General features: G+C 40.9%; 1 protein-coding gene across 4 annotated transcripts in view; it reads right to left on the minus strand.

Annotated features, from left to right (window-relative positions):
- Positions 1-327: 327 nt before the first annotated feature.
- Positions 328-18,969, minus strand: part of CSNK1A1 (casein kinase 1 alpha 1) — a gene marked incomplete at its 3' end in the record, with an annotated part of 37,246 nt that continues 18,604 nt past the window's right edge. Inside the window, exons 5-11 of one of the 4 annotated variants that reach the window (XM_082324529.1) lie at positions 18,596-18,679; positions 15,088-15,227; positions 11,715-11,793; positions 10,644-10,718; positions 9,271-9,377; positions 8,286-8,398; positions 328-2,990 (exon numbers count right to left, since the gene is read on the minus strand). In XM_082324529.1, coding sequence (XP_082180655.1) covers positions 2,983-2,990; positions 8,286-8,398; positions 9,271-9,377; positions 10,644-10,718; positions 11,715-11,793; positions 15,088-15,227; positions 18,596-18,679 — 606 coding nt within the window. Of the gene's footprint in view, positions 2,991-8,244; positions 8,399-9,270; positions 9,378-10,643; positions 10,719-11,714; positions 11,794-15,087; positions 15,228-18,595; positions 18,680-18,969 lie in introns of those variants that run through there. The other 3 variants (XM_082324527.1, XM_082324530.1, XM_082324528.1) reach the window with 3 other exon arrangements.

Here is an 18,969-nt window from a genome sequence, read left to right on the forward strand (position 1 = left end):
TTAGGACGCCTCTCAGTTGCTACCAGGTTAATAAATTGCTTTGAAACCCCGTACACAGCTTAGTAGGATGACTAAGAACCCGTGGTCACAGCTAATGCCATTACCTGAATTCTAGCACTTTCCAGGGAGCACGAGGCTGTAGTTCTTGCGCTTTATGGCCTCTGTTATAATGATAATTACTTGGTAAGGGGCCTGGGATCACTTGCAGAAGTTTTTGACTTTGCATCATGACAGTAGGTAAGAGTAAGCCTCCCAACACAAAACCTTTGCAGAGCTGCAACCAGAAGTCAAGATCCACATAGTTTTTAATGCTTTCACTTTTAAGTCTTTGTTACAAACCAAATAGATTACACAGCAAATGAGTGTTCAGTATCACAGCATCTCTTTAAGGAAGGTTGCCACCTTGTTCACTGTTCAGCATGTCTGGTGCAGGCTGGTTTTCTGCACAGCAGCACGACACCGCTGACAGTTCAAGCTCACGCTTCTGTGCGGAAGCAAACTCTGTAACACACCGTGTCTGAAAGACTAACCGGGCTCCGTGCTCCTCCGCAGGACAAGGCTGGCGGCTGCAAGAACTACAAACCAATGCACTTTGACACCCCAAGCATATGAACTGTTCTTGCTTACGGTGCTCATCAAGGGCAGTTCCGTTTCTAAAATTTGACAACCCTCCTCAAAGTCATGAGTAAATTTAATGGACAGAGGAAATAATTTCTTCTCCTGAAACCAAATGATTTCCTCCCACTTTCAATAAATATCTCATGTCAAAGCAAAAAAAGTGGTGCCAAAGCGATTCCAAGCAGCCACTCTGAAAACAGCTGCCAAGAAGGCATTTTATTGATGCTTCTTCCCCTTCTCCCAATGCGTGTTGTCAGGTGCATTGCCTAGACAGCAGAAATCATATACAAGGACATCACACAGTATTCTAGATACCAGCTCTTAGAAACATACCAGTTTTCATGAGGCATTGCTCATAAAGCATCCTTATTCCGATGGGGCAACACTTAGAGTCTAGAAAAGCATCCTAGCCAGAAGAATGAGCTACATTTCTTCTTCTGCCTTCAGGTAACAGAGAGAGACTGCTCTGACTCGGGAGAGAAGTTTCCAAACGTGCACTGATAGCTCTGGAGCCCAGCAGACTTTTTGCCTCCCTGTACTCCCAGATTATCTATACAAACGTTTATTAGCACACAATGTTCTCCAGCTAAAGTTTAACATCCTCTCAGGGCAGATCCTTCTCGCAAAGAGAGTATGCATAGTGACCGCACCAGAGCGCGGCCTTGATCCGGATTACCACTCTGTGATGACAGAGAGTGCACAGTGTAAGTATCGTGATCTTGAAGAAATGGTTTTCAAAATGAAAGACCTTTTCCAACAGTAAAAATATGAACTGTGAGCAGGAACTCTGCTACATGCATGGAAACTGTCTAAAAAGCTAACATACAAACAACATTTACACAATAGGCATCTGGCAGCATTTTCAGACATTTTTTTAATTTATTCTGACATGCTATAAAGGAATAAATTACACTGTTAAAGAATTACCAGCAATAAAAGTATTTCTTTCTTTCAGCTGGGCTAGAATAGGAGTGAGAAGGAAGACAGCCTGGGGCAGTAACCAATGTGAACTCTGCATGGTGTGAGGCTGTCCCCGAGAACAAGAGTAAGTCTGGTCATATCCACTTCACAAGAACTTGAAAGAAAATGCCTTGGTTTAAAGCCATCCAAATACTCCATTCAATTTTTTCTCAAAACTAGCAATCACAAGTCAGTCCAGCCAATGCATGACATGGCAACGCTCGGAGGCTGCCAATACCGGGTCTGCAAAAGATGCCATTTCATTTAAAAAAAAAAAAATCCAATCTTAGTAGAGAGGGCTGGTCTCAAACAACAAGTTACAAAAATGCAAGACTGCCCCTTCCCCCTCAAGGAAAAAATACAAAATTTATTTAAAAACAAAATGAGGAAGAGTTACAACACTAAATCTAAAATGATTTAGAAGGAAATATGACTTCTTTTGCTTAACAAATGGCCTCGAAACTTGGTTTAAAAACAGGGTAATGTAGATTTCTTAAACTGAATTAACAAGGCAAATTAAAAAAAATCTCATTTCCTTACAGAAACAGTTTTTAGTTTTTAATGAACTTGTAAACAAAAAAGCTCCCGCTTCAAAATAAAAACAAAATCCCAGATCATATAGATGTTTACAGTGATTACATTTATCTAAGCAACTTACATACAGGTTCAGTTGTAAGATGTTAACTAAATTTTGTGACAAATATGCTGTTTTTCCTTTTATACCAAGAACATTATAGAGTTAATGCAGAGTCCTAAAGATTATCTAGTAGTCGCTAAGTTTCTCTTAAGTCTTCACTTTAGATGCTGTTATTTCTAGCACAGGTAAGCAGGCAGAGTCTTTCATATGCTTAAAAACTGGAATCTTTGGTTACTACCATGTCAGCTGGCTTGGTATGTTGCACATAGAAGCCAACAACTTTAAGAACGTTTTAAGTGTACAACTTTCAAAACCCAGGGAGGAATAACCAGAAAAGAGTGCACAATTGTGAGCATTTACAATTATCACAACTGTTGCCGAAGACTGTTCATGCCATTCTTCCAAAACAATGAGATCTCATAAGCAGTGTAGTTCAAAGTAAAAAGGTAACAAAAATTGGCATATGCACAATTTTCTCCACTTGTGTGTCAACCATTAGTTAACTTTTCCACTTGAAAAAATGCAATAGAAAACTGGACACCATGTTTCACTATCTCAGTAATATTCACAATTACAGCTGCTACAACTCAAAGTGCAGCATCATTGACACTGCCCAGAGCCAGTTTATACTGATATTAAGTTCTTTACACCAAGTAAATGGTTGCCCACAGCCACTGGCAAGTGTACGTATGAACTAAAATTTCTAGGATTTGGGGAGTGACAAGTCCTGCTCCGATCTGCTCTGCTTTGTCCCATCCTCGCCATGCTCAGAAACCTGCAAGATAAACACAAGGGCAACTTACTGATACGGGATGAAAATGAGAAACAGCCTTCACAGCAGGAGAATTAAACATCAGTTATGGTCATTCAAAGGGGAAAATGCTGCTCTGTTTCAGAATTGCAGAGTTCCTGGTGTCCATTTCCAAGGCTAACCAGCATGTGCCACCACCCTTTAGCTCAAACACACACCTCTCACTCACACCTCCTGCTGCACTGCCAAACAGGCTTATGCACCAGCTGGATGCCCCATTCCTCAAACAGGAATTCTGACCAACAGGTCACTTCTTGTCTGAAAACAAGATGTGTCATTGCCGCTAGGAAGCGGGATGTAATTTCATAGGATTGTTTTCTACTTGTCTGCAATGTCTCATGTTTATATCCTTGAATGTCAAACTGTCATCTGATTGCAGTGGTGCCCTTCAGAGATGCAGTACAGCAGCGTCACACAGACAGAAGGAAAAGGACCAGGAATAACTTACCTTACAGTAACTGGTATTCACTACGTGCTCACATGTACAACGATCGGGGCAACCAGAACAGAAGCGAGAACCTCTGACAGTGACTAGGAACCCAGCGTACCCTCTGTCCTTGGAAGGACAAGTGAAACAACTCATGTGACAGGGGCGGTGGGGTGTCCAGAACAACTCTTTTAAAATTCAGTACTCCAAATGGCAAGTTCAGACATTGTGGAAAAGGGAGAGTAAAGGAATACATACGCAGATCTCAAAGAACCAGTTACTGCAAGCTAAGCCAGTCTTCTCTTCACGTGACTGCTTATATACTCATTTCTGGTGACTCAGGTAGTAGCACTGTGCTTTAAAGAGGTAACAGTAGTCTCAACCAAAGACTCCTTTGCCAAGCAAGTTTCCGTTCTGGATGCCCTCCAAACAGCATGGTATCCTGTCGACGCATGAATTCATCCGAGCAACAGCTCAGTTTTTGCAACAGAAATCTCTTCACAGTGAAATACAGACAAAGCTGACCTCAGCTATAGCTTGTGCTGTCATCCAGAGAGAAGCAAGTGCAAACAAGTCTTAAACATAGCCTGACATTCGATCAAAAATGTATCTGGATAGTACCCAGAAGACAGCTTTAACTCTTCCAGAATAGGCTACAGGTAATTTAGAAGATATACAATAGCTTGCTTTGAACCTGATCTTAATGCACTGAAGGATAAGCCTCTTTATCCAGCACTAGCAATTCTAAAAAAATAAAAAAAAAATCCTGCACCAGAATTAAGGCAGTCATTCCAACTTGAGTGCAAATTCTCACAGAAACCCCAGTGATTCCTTATGCCAGTGGAACTCAAGTTGTCCATAACCCTTACTTGATGCATACAACCAAAAGTTACACTGTTTTTCCATTTAGTGTGTTCAGCAGTGAACATTGATTCATCATTTGAACCACTTTCTCCATCAAAGCAGCCAAAACTAAGTCAACAAAGGAGGCGTGTGCTCCCAGTGTGGAAAGAAACAGCTCAACTCATTGCTTTAGAAGCCTGGATGTTTCAAATGAAAATAGGATCCTGAACCCGAGGACAAAGGACACGCTAACAAATTACATGCTCCTTTTTGTTAGAATACCTCAAATCCAAGGTATTATGGGCAAGAGAATGCCCAACTCTACAGAGAGCAATAGGGAACTGGGTTCAACCCACAGCATCCCTTGCAAGTCCTATTAAGACTACACAGAAGTGTTCCCAGCCACAGCTGTCAAATGAGATGTTGAGACATTCATATAGCACACAAGACTTTGCCAGTATGAAGAACATGCTGCAGAGTTTACGCTGGCATCTCTCTAACCAATCTTCACGATATACAGGGCCAGCTCTAACATGCACATTCATCACTCCTTGTCCCTCTGGGGTGTTACCCAAAACTCAGATAATCTCTACGCTACACGAGGGATACTCAAATTGCTTTATTATTACCATAGCTGCAGATCTGATCAACGGGGGAAGCGTAACTCTACTGCCATACTCTGAGAAGCTCCTCTACTTGAGAAGCGTTCAAACTTTTTCTCTATTAAGTAGCTGTAGAGACAAGCAGTGAAAAGTATTTAGCTGTCAATTGGCTAAATCTCAAGTAGTGAACTAATAGTCTGTTCTGAGAAATACTGCCACGACCATAGATGTCCAGTGAATGCTAACGGGACTGCTGACAGGCTTACAGAACTCTACACTGAAGTGAATTAAAAACATCTCTCGCAAATGGAACTGATAGACTTTACCCTGGAGATTGACTGCTTGAGTCAGTTTTATGACTGAGGGAAGCTGACTGTAAGCGTTGTTACAAATCACACCTGAACAACTGCTGCACTGTCAAGAGATGGGAGCTAAACTTCCCAGAGTCAGCAGAGAAGCTCTGTCTGTTGAAACAGATCACCTCTCCCAACTTCAAAACCAGCTGATCTTGCTGTTAAAGACACTGCACAGGGTTCCAGAGAGGGGAGCAGCGGGCAGAGAGAAAAGGCCATTGACAGAACAGGCTACCCTGGAACCAAATAGAATATTCAGCTTGAATAACCTATAGGACTCAGCGAGATGGTTTAACACAGATCTGAGTTAAGGCAGCCAGGAATATCTATAAATGAGCACACTGTCCAAACAATCTACGTCATGTAAGTCTCTGGACACCGTTTGAAAGAATTAAGATTTCACCACCCTCCCCAGATGCACAGTTTCAATAGGACTTGCTCTTTGTACATTATACTGTAAGATTTTAGCTCATAAACCAATAAAGCATTTTAACCTGTAAATTGCTATTTCCAGTACTCTTGTTAAACTGGCTATGGTTACCAGAGGGGTATAATTTGATACCATGAAGCCTTTTAAGTCACTTCAGTACAGGCTTTGCTACGGCAACTACATGACAATTTAACTGAACTCTGGAAAAAATATCCAGCTATTTCATTCATCTTCAACGTGACAGCAACATACAAGCCATACCGCCTCCTGCTTGAGCTTAGCTGGTTTCAGAAAAATCTGCATTAACAGGCAACGTCCCCCACAAAAAGGCATGTAGGATTTGAGAAATCTGGATTCTTTACTTTGATGAAGAGACTAAGCTAACCATTTTAGGAAGCTGGGGAAGCCTTCAGATGTTTGACAAGTGCTACGTTAATGCTTTGCTGACATTACAGCTTGATGGATGCAAAGGTCACAAGCCTTTTCTTCATGATGGGGAGGAGAGAGGAGGGAGTCGTTCCCCCAAAAGGCTGTTACTCCGTGCAAGAGCCAATGAAACTCTGCTAGAAAACCAGCAGCTTCTCCATAGCTATAGTGATGGGCCTCGTTACCAAAGGACAGTGCAATGAGGAATGTCCATCAAGAAACAGGAATGGTCTATAAGGTTCAACTGCAGGACGGCTTCCCTGTTCCTCATGCCTGTCAGTCAGCTGCAGCTTTGCACTCTGTCATGAAATCATCGCAAGAAGGTGGAGGCAGATAATCATTATAATGACCTTTTCTTCACTTAGGGTAAAGCACTTGGTCAGAGACTGCCTGAGCCAGGAGAGTAGCACATTAAATCTCAGAATACTTCACCAGCAAAACAACATTTCAAGTGCATACAACTTGATTTTCAGGGCAGCGTCCATTTACAGATCATCACCTCCTGTAAGACCTTCACTTTAAGCATGAGCTGTTGTGAAGAATCTGCATTTTTGCCCAGATTACTTCCTCCTGCTCTAACAGCCAACCTCTCCACACCCCACCAGTGGGCTGGGTTCAGTAGTGGGTTCTGAACTCCAGTCAGAGCTCCTGTATTTCAGGAAGCGATCCAAGCTTGGGTACTTGATCACCGAGTCTGCTACCTACCGGTGTTCCAGCTGAAGGAACTGGTTTACAGCCTTTGGTGTTGTAACACCCGTCGGCTCCAGCAAAACAAGTTGGACCCTTTATGCTACAAAGAATCTGACGTTTAATGGTATCCTATGGAAATCTTTTTTCTTCAAGAAACTGTTTCAGACTGAGTCTTGGGAAGACCAGTAGGTATTTTACTTCATTTTTCTGGATGAAGTGTTATATTTTTGGATAGCTATTTTGACTAAAGCTACCTGGTAATGTTTGAATGCTGCCACAATACATGAAAAACACTGTTTTGATAAGTTTACAATAAACACTTCTGCATTTCTTTGACTTCCAAGTCTGCCATGTTAGCTTAATAGATAATTTTATACATATAAAAGTGATAGGCAAGACAAGAATGTACTGAAGAATAGCAAGTACTAGCAATAACTCAGTGCATAACTTAAACCTAGCTTCTCTATTCTCACTCGAACAACCTCATTAACTTCAATTTTATCCACAGCTCATCTTGAGGAACCAGTTTCATTACAAGACTGGCTGGAATAGTCACCAGCTGCAGTAGTTTCATTTTAGTGACTTACTAGACTAACACTGGCAGATTTAGCTCACAAAAAAAAAGTTTCTAAAATGTGTAAAAAAAAATCATATGTGCCTTTTCAGAACTCAGTTTTTCAGTTTTTACACAATTACATCTTGAACAATTCACAACATTTCCCTTTGAAACCATAACCTAGAATAAACATTAAAAATAGTCAAGAAACCTGAAGCCCCACCCCAGAGTATCCCAATACTTCAGAAAATTGTGACTTGGCAGTCCACAGCAGTCTGGGGTTACTCCTTGATTTAGGCAAGACATTTTAGGCTCACCGGTCCTCTCCTTTAACTCCGGACCAAATGTCTCAATGTAAACCCACTGGAGGAAGCCAGATCATTCACAATTTTCTGTTTCCAGTGTTTGAGGTATACAGAACAGAAGCAAACCCACAGCACTATACCAGCTGGAACAGAGTAGAACCCAAAGTCTCTAGATCCTTGCCTAGTTAATGAGAATTATCCCTTAAGAAGTGTTAGGTCTAGGATTTTGGATTGTATTATATATTTATATATATATAAAAATATATATATATAAATAAAAATAAATAAAAATGTCACATTCCCAACACCAAGTCAGTTTCTTGTTTTTGGAAAGTGGTTAATGCGGGAGCAAAAGATGCAGTGGTTAAAATGACCCAACATCCCCAGAAGAAATGATATGAAGAACAAGGACATTTTGGTATAAAGTTAGTAGTCAAATTCTCCAAGGACGTCTTTTGTTTTTGCTTTTTAAATTAACAGCCAAATATATATTTTTAAACCACCTCCTTGATCTAACACTTAAATTGCCGACATTGTCCAAATTAGTGTAATTTTTTTTCCTGTAACGTCACTTGGTTCTTGGCTACTAACCTTTCATGTTACTCTTGGATTTGTCAGTTTGCTTGCCTGTGGGGGTTTGGGCCTGCTGCCCCTGCCCACTGGAAGAGGCTGCCTGCTGTGCTGCTTTCTGCTTTAACATCGTCCAGTCAAATGTGTAGTCATATTGGTGGTTCAAGGTCCTAGAAAAGAGTGAAATACTTTACTGTAACACATCCTAACTTCCTTATCGCTAATACCAAGCCTTCGCTGAAAACCCAGAACTAGAGGTTAACTCTTTTTGTAAGCTGCTTTGGAAATTGTGAATGGTATATAAATGCTAAGTATTAATAACTTAAAGGGATTCTTGAAGCCAGCCCAACTACCATCAAGCAGCATTTTCTTCACTGTTTACGAAAAGTCTGCATTTGTAGCAGCGGCACATCCTCACAGCCCAGCTTACCCATCTGTCTGCACCAGGGTTCTCAGCTTTTTTTTTAGATATATATAGTTTTAAGGAGAGACTGCAGTGTTGTAGATTATCAAATAAAAATTGCTTTGGATTCCAGAAACCCGGAGGAAGACTCTTGAGAGATCAGTACCAGCCCTTCTTTCGACAGATGCTGTTCACTCCACAAGGCTGAGTTTATGTTCTGGTTTCTCTAACAAGCTCAATGAAACAGCACTGTTCCCCTCCATTGAAATCCATCTCCTGGGCACCACTGCTAGCGCCATCACCAATCTCCAAACATACAAAGCTTCAAACACTTCTACCGAGGGGTCGTCAATTTCTTAAGCTACTTGCAACAGAACTTGAAGCATGGACTCAACCCTCTAGCATTAGTGGTCAGATCATGCAATGCAAAAATCAGAATTTTTTCCTTCATGTTTAACATTGAACAATATTTTTCAGGTCCTCTAAACAGCTTTTCAAACTCTGAAATGAAAGCAAGTCCCAGAAGAACTCCCCACACCACACACATACGGAGCAGCTCTCTGCAGCTTAAGTCCCACAGAGCAGTTACAACTGGTAAAGCACTGACAAATTTCTGTACGTTTCCACTTTGAGACTGACCTGAAAAGAATACGGAATAATTGCCTCAGATACATGTAATCTGGTGCCTCTTCAAAGCGCAGGCCACGACAGTAGTTCAGATACATGGCAAATTCTGCAGGGAATCCCTGTAAATCAACAGTGTTAATCAAGCCATGGCTTGCAGCAAAAAGCTTCTAACAACCCTATAAGAAGGCAGAAAAGCTGTATTTGTCTATAATGGCAGAGAAAAGCTGGCTGAAGATTCATAAATGTAAATTCCACTTTGCCTCTAGTTATTCATTTATTCTGTATTTCAGAAAGTGGATTTGATCAGCAAGTTACCAGGTGCACATTCCTTCCCCAGGATTGTTACCTGATGCATGTTTTGCAATCACAAGTCCTCTGCTACCAAAACCTTCAACATACAACATATTAAAAGCACTTTGTTCATCCTAATTAAACCTCGTTCTTATTAACTAGGTCTCTGAAATAAGTAGTAATTGACTCTTAAAAGATTCCACTCATGTTTCCTTGATAATCTACTTGAGCATATTAGAGGCAAGGTCAGTTACCACTATTAAGTGTGAAGACTTAAGCCATGAAAACCTCTTTCAAAGATTCCCTGCTTTACATATTTATACATTTCATACTATATTAAAGCCTACATGTAAATAGGTAATAGCATACAGCATAGTGCTGTACTACAAGAAAGAAAACAGGGTATAACAGTCAGCAGTTCGGAAGATGCTGTCAGACTGGAAGGGTATATAAATGTGCACGACTAGAAAGTGCAGTCCTTGGTGCTGCTGTTTGATGTGCAAAAACTACCACGTGTTCTCAAGGACCTTTGTTAACAAGCACGTGGCTGCCACAGTTCAAGACAAATCTTAAGACCCAAAGGACAGCATTGGAGGAACATCATTCTGTGACATGGCTTTAAAGATCACTTTTCATACAATTCCACTACAGCCTCTATTTGAGATGGAGAAGACAATATGAACAATCTTGAAGAAGCAGAAACAAGTATATACAGGCAAGCTATACAGCTCTACCTTGGTTTTATATATCCAAGGCGGCACACATTGAACTTTCAGTGTAGAAGCTGAAGAAATGAACAAGCCTCACCTAAGAGAGCTGGAGAGCTTGCACAGCCGACAGTCACCAAGAACTGGAATGATGGTGGCATGAACTGTGCCAAGAAACAGCAGCAAATGCCTGCCCTGTTACACACATTCACAGTCTTGCTGGGTGGCCCAACACAAGGCACCCATGACTGCCAGAGAAGTATTATTCAGCAGCAAATGCCATTCGATACTAATATATTGGCTGTAGTTTTAAAAAAAAAAAAAAAGAAAAACCAAGAAAGAAAAGAACTTCCATTTTGCAGTATGACATCATTTGGAAACTCTTACCTTACACAAAACCTCAACAGGAGTGGACATTTTCTTTTCACTAATCTTTTCATACTTTTGCTTCTTTGTTGCAGCCTGTGGAACATGTAGGTCACAATATAAGAGATATTGTGCAACACTGGATTAAAAAGGACAGTAGCAAGAAAAAATGACAAAAATCCTTTGGTCAACCATAAGTATTTTATGTGAAATCTCCAAGTCCCACACACTTACTGCAAAGAGAATGAAGGTCAATCTGGTATTAAGATTTGGACACAGTTTAATACCATTTGTCGCAGTCTAATGCTTCCATCACATGGCACAGCTCATGTAGTTTAGCTGCTGCTTTTGTCCCGTTAAACAGAGCAGACTTGCATTTACATTTGCCAAAGTTCTATTAATTCCCACTCAGCACCCCATTCAAGGGCTGCCTGCGTGTTTCAGTAAGCAGCCATTACATTCATTTGCAGCTGAAGAGTTCTAGTGTTTCACAAGCTGCTTGCCTTTTTAGAAAACTTGCAGCTGCAACACCATTTGTGTTACACAACTCTCAGATGGAGGAAGAAAAACAATTAAAACATGAAAACAAAGCACTGAAGTCTATAACAGAAATATTTGCCATGCTTGTACTTGGCTACCATACATGAAAATACTTGAAACAAGTCTGTTGCAGCTAATAATAATTCAGTTGTGCCATAAACCGGACTGAAGATATCACTAAAGCTGGACTTGCTAGGCAAGAGATTATTTCCATGCTCTACTACAGCAATTCAAAAAGTCACAATGTTATTTTCTGCTTCCCAAAAAGGGCCTCAGCCTACAACAGGACAATAATAATTTGCAAAGATGACATAAGCTATTGTTTAGCATAAGTTCTAAGACAGTTAAACAATACACATTTTGCCTGCTGCACAAGAAGCAGAAAGAACCTTTCTTCTAGATTCTATAAATATCGTGCCTCAGGAAAAGCCACTTTGTATAACTGAAGCTAAACATTACATACAACCACCTCTCCAGACCAGCAGGCAGAAGCACAATACCCAAACATGAAAAAAAATAGGCTGGGGTAGGGGGGAAGGCAACATAACCTACCTTTAATCCTTGCCAGGGCAGACTGGTTCTGTTGAAGTACATCAATACATAGCCTAGAGACTCCATGTCATCCCGACGACTGGAGAAAGAGGAACACCACAACAAATTACAAATTTTGCCATTTCATCCTTTATTCTAAATAGTGCAAGCATTCCAAAATTAAAAAAAAAAAAAAAAAAGAATTAAGGAATAAAACCTAAGCTTTGATGCAAAGGAAGGTCTCTTTCTAATACAGCTAAGACATCTAGGTGTTCAGGATTTCACTGGCAGGCACGTAACAAGTCTTCGCGAGCAGGAAGGAGATCCTATTCATTTTGCAAGCAAGGAATAGTCAGTAGGTATTGTGTGTGGCAAGTTTCCATCTGCAGTTACATTAGAATAATTTGGGAAACAAAAACTTTGAAAAATAAAAAATGAAACATTAAAAGTCTTTCCCATTTAATTAAGTAGCTTGGATAGAAACCAAAGTTTTACCTGTAGGAACCACAGGATGCATTGTAAGAGAGACACAGGACGTTAGCCTTAGCTTCATTAAGGAAGATTTTTCCCTGAACCTTGCCTCAGTCTGGGACCAATGCTGAACACCTAGAACCACAAGGGCCTAACTCCTTTCTTCACTTCTGGTAAAAACCCCTAAACTATCTCTGTGATTTTTTAAAAGACAAGCAACATTTAGAAAGGTGCATGCATCAATCTGAGAGGTGCCTCTGCCTTCTTCCCACAAGAAGCCTGTTTCAAGGCAGCTAGAGAACTCCGAAGTTATCCATCCATAGACTTCACTAAGAACTTGCACGCAAACTCTCATCTAAAAGGCTTCAAATGTTTTCTGTACTGCACATGCTCCAGATCCACACTTCAGCCACATGAACACCATCACACTTTGCTACACAGCTTTCATGATTACTAAGGCTAGTACACTTCACTGAAGTGGAAAAAATGTTCCATAATTTTTTTTTCCTCTTGGCAAAGCTGCCTCTTCCCAGCTGTGGTAGAATCAGATTTTTCCTCTGACTGCCCCTCTGCAGCTGACATCTATTTAACATGAGACAGAAAAACAACTTAGTTTTTCTCCTCCCAGCTCCCTTATCAAGAGAACCTGACAGGTATTGCTGCAGCTTTGCCACCCAGACAGATCTGGAAGAAAAGCATTTAAACAGTGGCAGGAAAGACTACGCACCTACTACCCCCACAAGGGAGCAAAAGGCTGCGCTCAGTATTGCAAACAGGAACATACATATGGGTGAGGGTAAAACAGCTCCCTTGAAGGGAAAACAATCTGTAAGAACCTGGACTGATCTACCTCCAGATTTTGGTATGAGAGGAAAGAAGTAGGTGATGCTTTATGCTATAGCCAACCCAATATGACCACTAATAACCACCAGAATGGCCTGCCTGTCACCCCCTCAACTCCTGTTCCAGCTCTCTGATCCTTTGGGGAGCCAGCTCAGGGAGCTATCCCAGATGAAAATCAGCTTGGCTCCCTAAACTATTTCACCACAAGGCCAAAAAAGCACTCGTTGTGCCCAGGGGTCAGGGAAGAGAAGATTGGTTCCCTCCTCTGGACAGCAGCTAGCTCGGAGGGCATCCCAGCTGTAACACAAAACCACAGTCAGAGACAGAGGGGTGAAAAGCGATACTGAGACCACAAACTCCAGCCTGCAAAACTTGCTAATTCTATTAGAACTGCAGATTTTAATCACAACAGGATTCTGTGAACTGGTATGGGGCCATGACATAAAATTACTTTTTCTGAGAAGGCAGTGGTAAATTCAGAAGCGATAAAGGGATTAGTAGTTTCCATCCCCCATCCAGTTCATTATTTTAATGTTTAATTTCATGATTTTGTAGTAGAAAACATTTAGTTCTGTAAATCTGTAATGGATATATTACATTGGAGCATATACCGATAAAGTGATTTTCAGGATTTGGAAAACAGGACAATACTCTCCATTACTAAAACGAGAAATGGATAACATTGCAAACAGCTCCTCGAGAATAGCTGTCATTACATATGGGAAAACAGGTTCTGTAACAGTTAAAATACAGCACTAAGAGTTGAAGCTTATGGCAGAATATTTCAAGACTGGTTTCCCTTGAAACAGGGATATATTATTTGTTTGCCTCACTGTTGGCTTGATCTAGACAGTTTAACAGCCTCTAGCACGCACCGAGCTACATTTCTAATTATATTAGAATTCCCAGTACCAGCAGAGATTGTACAAGGCCTCCAACTAAACTCAAAAGCCATCGTCCTTCGCAGTTCCCTCCCTTCACTGTAAGGTACGAGCGCCACTATTCCCTTACACAAACAGCTTGGGTTCTACGAAATGTACTTCAGAAATGACACCTGTCATCTACCCTACCTGACCCACATGTCAAGTAGGCTTAAATAACGACACTGACAGACAATAAGATACACTTAAGGAACCTTAAGGAAATCAAAGCAAAGAGGAAACATGGAGCATTTTAAAGCACCAAATACTTGCAAGTTACACGTTCTGTTGAAACTGACCACTAGAAATTCTGTCATTCCCATCTTGATTACATGGAAGGTCAGAGGCACGGACATTCATGGAAGTTTTAACTATGCCTAAGCATCCGCAGCATCACGTGGCAAAGCCACACTACAACACTTATACATTACAATATCTCAGCATACATGTAAGGAAGAGAAGAGAGGCATCACTTCGTATCTCATGAGCACCTAACATGCACTTCCAAACACCCTAAAGTGCTGTCTCCACTGGACCACTGCTAGGATCCTGCAGGAGCAATATGCTTTTGATCCAGATAAAAGTGTGTTTGTTGATTAAGCAAAGCTCAAACATATATACACACACATACATGTGTACATATATACAAACAGAGCCACAACCATGGATGTGTATACCAGAAAGCAAAATACAGTGTGAGTGAAGTAGATCCTTAACTCTTGCTTGCAGGCAAAAGGATAAACAACAGTTTACTAACTTGAAGTGAGAAAACAGGACACAGACACCAGCTTTAGAATACCCTTTCTGGCTACAGAATTGCATCTCAAGCCAATCAGCAGCGGCATAACCGGTACCAACACAATCGTGAAAGTGCACCGTTTTATTTGTGAAGGTCCTCTGACAGGTCCACATGAAAGCACAGCTTATCCTTTAAAAAAAACCCCAAAACAGTATGCAGAGCATCCCCCTCATACCTGCAAGAAGCAAATTAGGTGCTTGGATTTTTTTTCCTTACCCTTGCATAGGCAGCCAAAAAGAAAAGCACTTGCAAAGGGATATATACACTTATTCACATAAAATTAGTTCAGACACTTCAGAAGCTTACAAATAAAATCATCTTGCAGCCTCCAAAAGCATGGCAATAATCTCCTTGAACTCACCTCTGCTCAATGCCAAGATGTGCATTGATACTGGCATATCGAGCTGTGCCAGTGAGATTTTTGTCTTCTCTGTATGGTATGTGTTGCCTTGTCCTGTTGTCCCGGTACTTTTTGGCCAAACCAAAGTCAATAAGGAATAACTTAAAGAAAAATGAAAATAGATTATATTCCTGTACAACGCAAGGAATCCCCAACCTCTTTCACTAGGCATTAGCTACATTTTAAGACACCCACACAATGTAACAGCCTACAGTTAAGAGGAAGCAAAGTAACAGTGCAGTCGCAACTAGCTTTAACGAGCCAGTTCAAAAACTTAATAGTGAATTAGTTGAAGCCTTTTCTCAATCCAGTAGAATATCTTAGATTGTGCTACTCAGCATCTGTAGCTTAGTTCTACAACTATTTTATGTCACTATTGTAGTTTGTATCACATTAGCTCGATAACTACAGTGCACAATTTAGGAAGGAAACTAATATGTGCGAAAGCACGCTTCACAAAACCCACTCACACTGGAGCAGTTTACACATACAGATAGTTAATGGCAGCTCAGCAGCTTAATGCAAGTGATGCACATCCTGCATTCTCCTGTGTCTCAAAGAACACTGGCCATTCTGCAGAGCATAAGGCCAAAACCTTCAAGAGCAAACAAGACATCTTGCTTTCAATCATGTGCTCATTTTAAGACTACCCGTACACTATTCACAGCAGCATGACACACTTGCTGATGATATTAATACAGCCAGGAAGCCAGAGCCTAGTGCATGGAATCCAATTTAGGTTTCTAATAACCAAGCTTGCCCAGTCATTTTGTATTTAGCAACAACTGAGTGCGTGCTAATTAGTGTGCTAGCAGCCAGTCTATCTACAAAGGTTAATACAGACTGTACCTTCTTGCGACAAGATTTCAGGACTAGGCAAAAAAAGCTGAGGCAGAGCTACGTAAGGAACGTTTCGAATTCTAGCAATCAGTCTTCGAGCTACAAATCATCAGGCTGAGCTCCTGATTCCAACGCTGGATTAACGCTACAGGATCAGGGACTACAACCCCTACAGATTAACGAATACTGCAAAAGTAACTTGGGTGGGAGAAGGAGATGATGGAAAGAAGGCAAGGTTCAAGAAATTCTCAGTAAAAACCTATCCAGTACCACCTTAAAGGTGATTCCAGAACAGAAGATGCAGCTTTAAATGCAGACAAGTACTGGAGATTGATACGCGGGTATACCTGCATCCGAGACTGAAACAAAGGGTCACTGGCACGCTGAAGTGCTGCGAACTATAAGGTGACACTAGACATGGAAGCATCAAAGATACTGAAAGACTGAAAGTTTCTGAATTGCATGGTAGGCATGTTTTAGAATTCTGGGTGAAGATGATTTTCTAACTATAGTAGCCCAGACAGGAAAAACAAAGCTAAAAACCTCTTAAACTGCTGATGTCGGAGCAGATAACCTTGCGTTGAAGTCTTGCCATAATTTATATGCAAACACAAGGCACAGTGGTTCCACATTTGCTGTGCTAGTGAAAGTCACCCTGAAAGCCCAGAGTGCTTTGAGCAAGAGGACGTGAAACCAAGTCTGTAAGACAACCGCACCGGTCAGGCAGCTCAGGAAAGCGGGGGTCTCGCCTTCGTTGCACCCGCCACAGCTACCGCTAGAGGTAGTTACTCACTTGGTGAGCACAGACATGTTCTCCAGCTACCAGCACATCAGTGACTTTGTTACTAAACTCCTAAAGCCGGTGGTACAAAGCTTCTATGTGATTACTGTACTGCAAATGCAACTTTTCTAGAAGCAACGCCCGAGCTCAAATGCAATCCCTTATTTTCTGATTAAAGCTTTCTGATCTGATGACAGTCTCTGGTCTATAGATTGCAACAGCTACTTTTGCAGGGCCTTTGCCCGTTAGTCTAAGCAAAATACTATGCCTTGAGAAGGAGGGAAAACCAAACACTATACAAATCAGTCAGAATATTTTCACTGCGCATTTAGTTACAAACACTTTAAACAATTTAAAGTCTTAGTGTGCTTTCTGTAATCCTGGGGATCTTGCCATTAATTAATGGCATGAAGGGACAAAGTCACAGTTCATGAATCAAAATAGTTAACACTGGAAGTGTACCTCTACAAAAATAGCTGGTGTCTAGCCCTGTTTAGCACCAACATGGTAAGACTACTTTCTTCAAAAGAGTTACAAAAGTAAATGATGCTCTGCCTCTTCCACAGCTGCTACGACCTCTCAATATTAGACCCAAACAAGGTAATTTTGCATTCTCTCAAGACGTATGGGTAGAACCTCTTAAAAAAAAGAATCAATTCAGCAACACAGACCTGTTTTACGCTAGTCAAGTAACTGGATATTATTTTACAGCACTGATTTCTCTGGGGAAGTTTACTCTGTTCCCTAGCTTAGGCTCATTCTGTATTTCCCATTCCAGAGGAGTGGAAGGCAAAGGACTGAGTCCATCTTGCAAAGAGTTAAGTTGGAAGATATAGCCTGATTTGGATGAGCACAGAACGTACCGATGCCAGCCAGCAGGAACACAGGCGTATTCCCACAGATAACCTCATACCACCTTAATTCTGTTTGTTGCACGATCAGCAGGAAACTGGAGAAGTAGGGCAAGATTTTTGCCAAGAGCAACTAGAAAAGTAGATCAAAGTCTCTGCCTCAACTGATAAGAAAGTTTCAGGAGCAGACAACAGAAGCCTGTCAGCTTGCATACAGCCAGCTGCCTGGGATTTAGTACATGAAGACTATCGTCGTGGAAAGCTACGGACTGATTCTATGGCCAAAATCCTGAGCTATGATTCATGTTCAGCAATTTCCAGCTGTCCTGCTACAAACTGGCATATGTCTTTATTTCTCTCCAATTCATCTTCTCTTCAAGAGTCAGAAGTACTAAATTCAACACTACAAGATACACTCGTGTTTCTCCAAGACACAGCTTGTTGAAGTAATTTCATTTTATAAGCACAATGGATGAAAATATAAAAGAGTCCTCGTTACACATTTGGAAAGATTTTGAACAAAAACTGCAAGAGGAGTCTGGCTGAAGCGATAACAGAACTTCTCCACGTGCATTCAAAGACACTGCAGGAATCCTACGGGAAGGCAAGCAGACAGTCCTACGCAGAAGCCCTGGTATTTCACTAGGGCGGCATGTCTATCCTTCAACACATTCAATAGATTGCCTTTGAATTTTAAAGGACAAAAATGAAACCTGCATCTGAAATGAAGCATGTACATTTAGCCCTTTTTAATATCAAGTTTAGAAATAATTCCACAATTTAAACAAGCGCCACAGGGAAACATCTTAGTAATGTTACATGTTTGCCAAGTATGTCTGAATAATGCCAACATAAGAGGTGCTTTTGCAAGGTCTACATTCTCCAGAAAAAAAAAAAAAAACAAAAAACCAAAACAAAAAACCAAAAACAAAAAAACAAAAACAAAAATAAAGCACATGAATTTGGGGTTGAGGTTGGAATAGGAGACAGTTCAGACCTGGTTTAATCCTGAGAAAGATGGGTCCTGAGAAGTACTAACAGTCATGCTTCTTTTCCTCTTCCCCACTGGAGATTCTAAACACTGAACAAACAATAGAGGGTGGCAGTGCATCAAACAGTATTGCTTACATTGCAACAATGGCTGGCGCAGACAGGCAACACCGAGGCGTTCGAGAAAGAACAGGGTAGCCAAATGCCATCCTTCTTCCACCAAGCACTGTAGTTTTCAAAAAACTATGTATGTTTGTATTTTTAGGTTTTAATTTTTTTTTTTTTTTCAAGGAGAAAATTTGAAAGATGTGACACGGTAAATTTCAACTGTGAGCCACTCCAAAATGGCACTGCCTTGAACAGGGATAGCAATGGTGACAT

This window comes from Platalea leucorodia (assembly GCF_965183815.1).
Source record: "Platalea leucorodia genome assembly, chromosome: 11".
NCBI lineage: Eukaryota > Metazoa > Chordata > Aves > Pelecaniformes > Threskiornithidae > Platalea > Platalea leucorodia.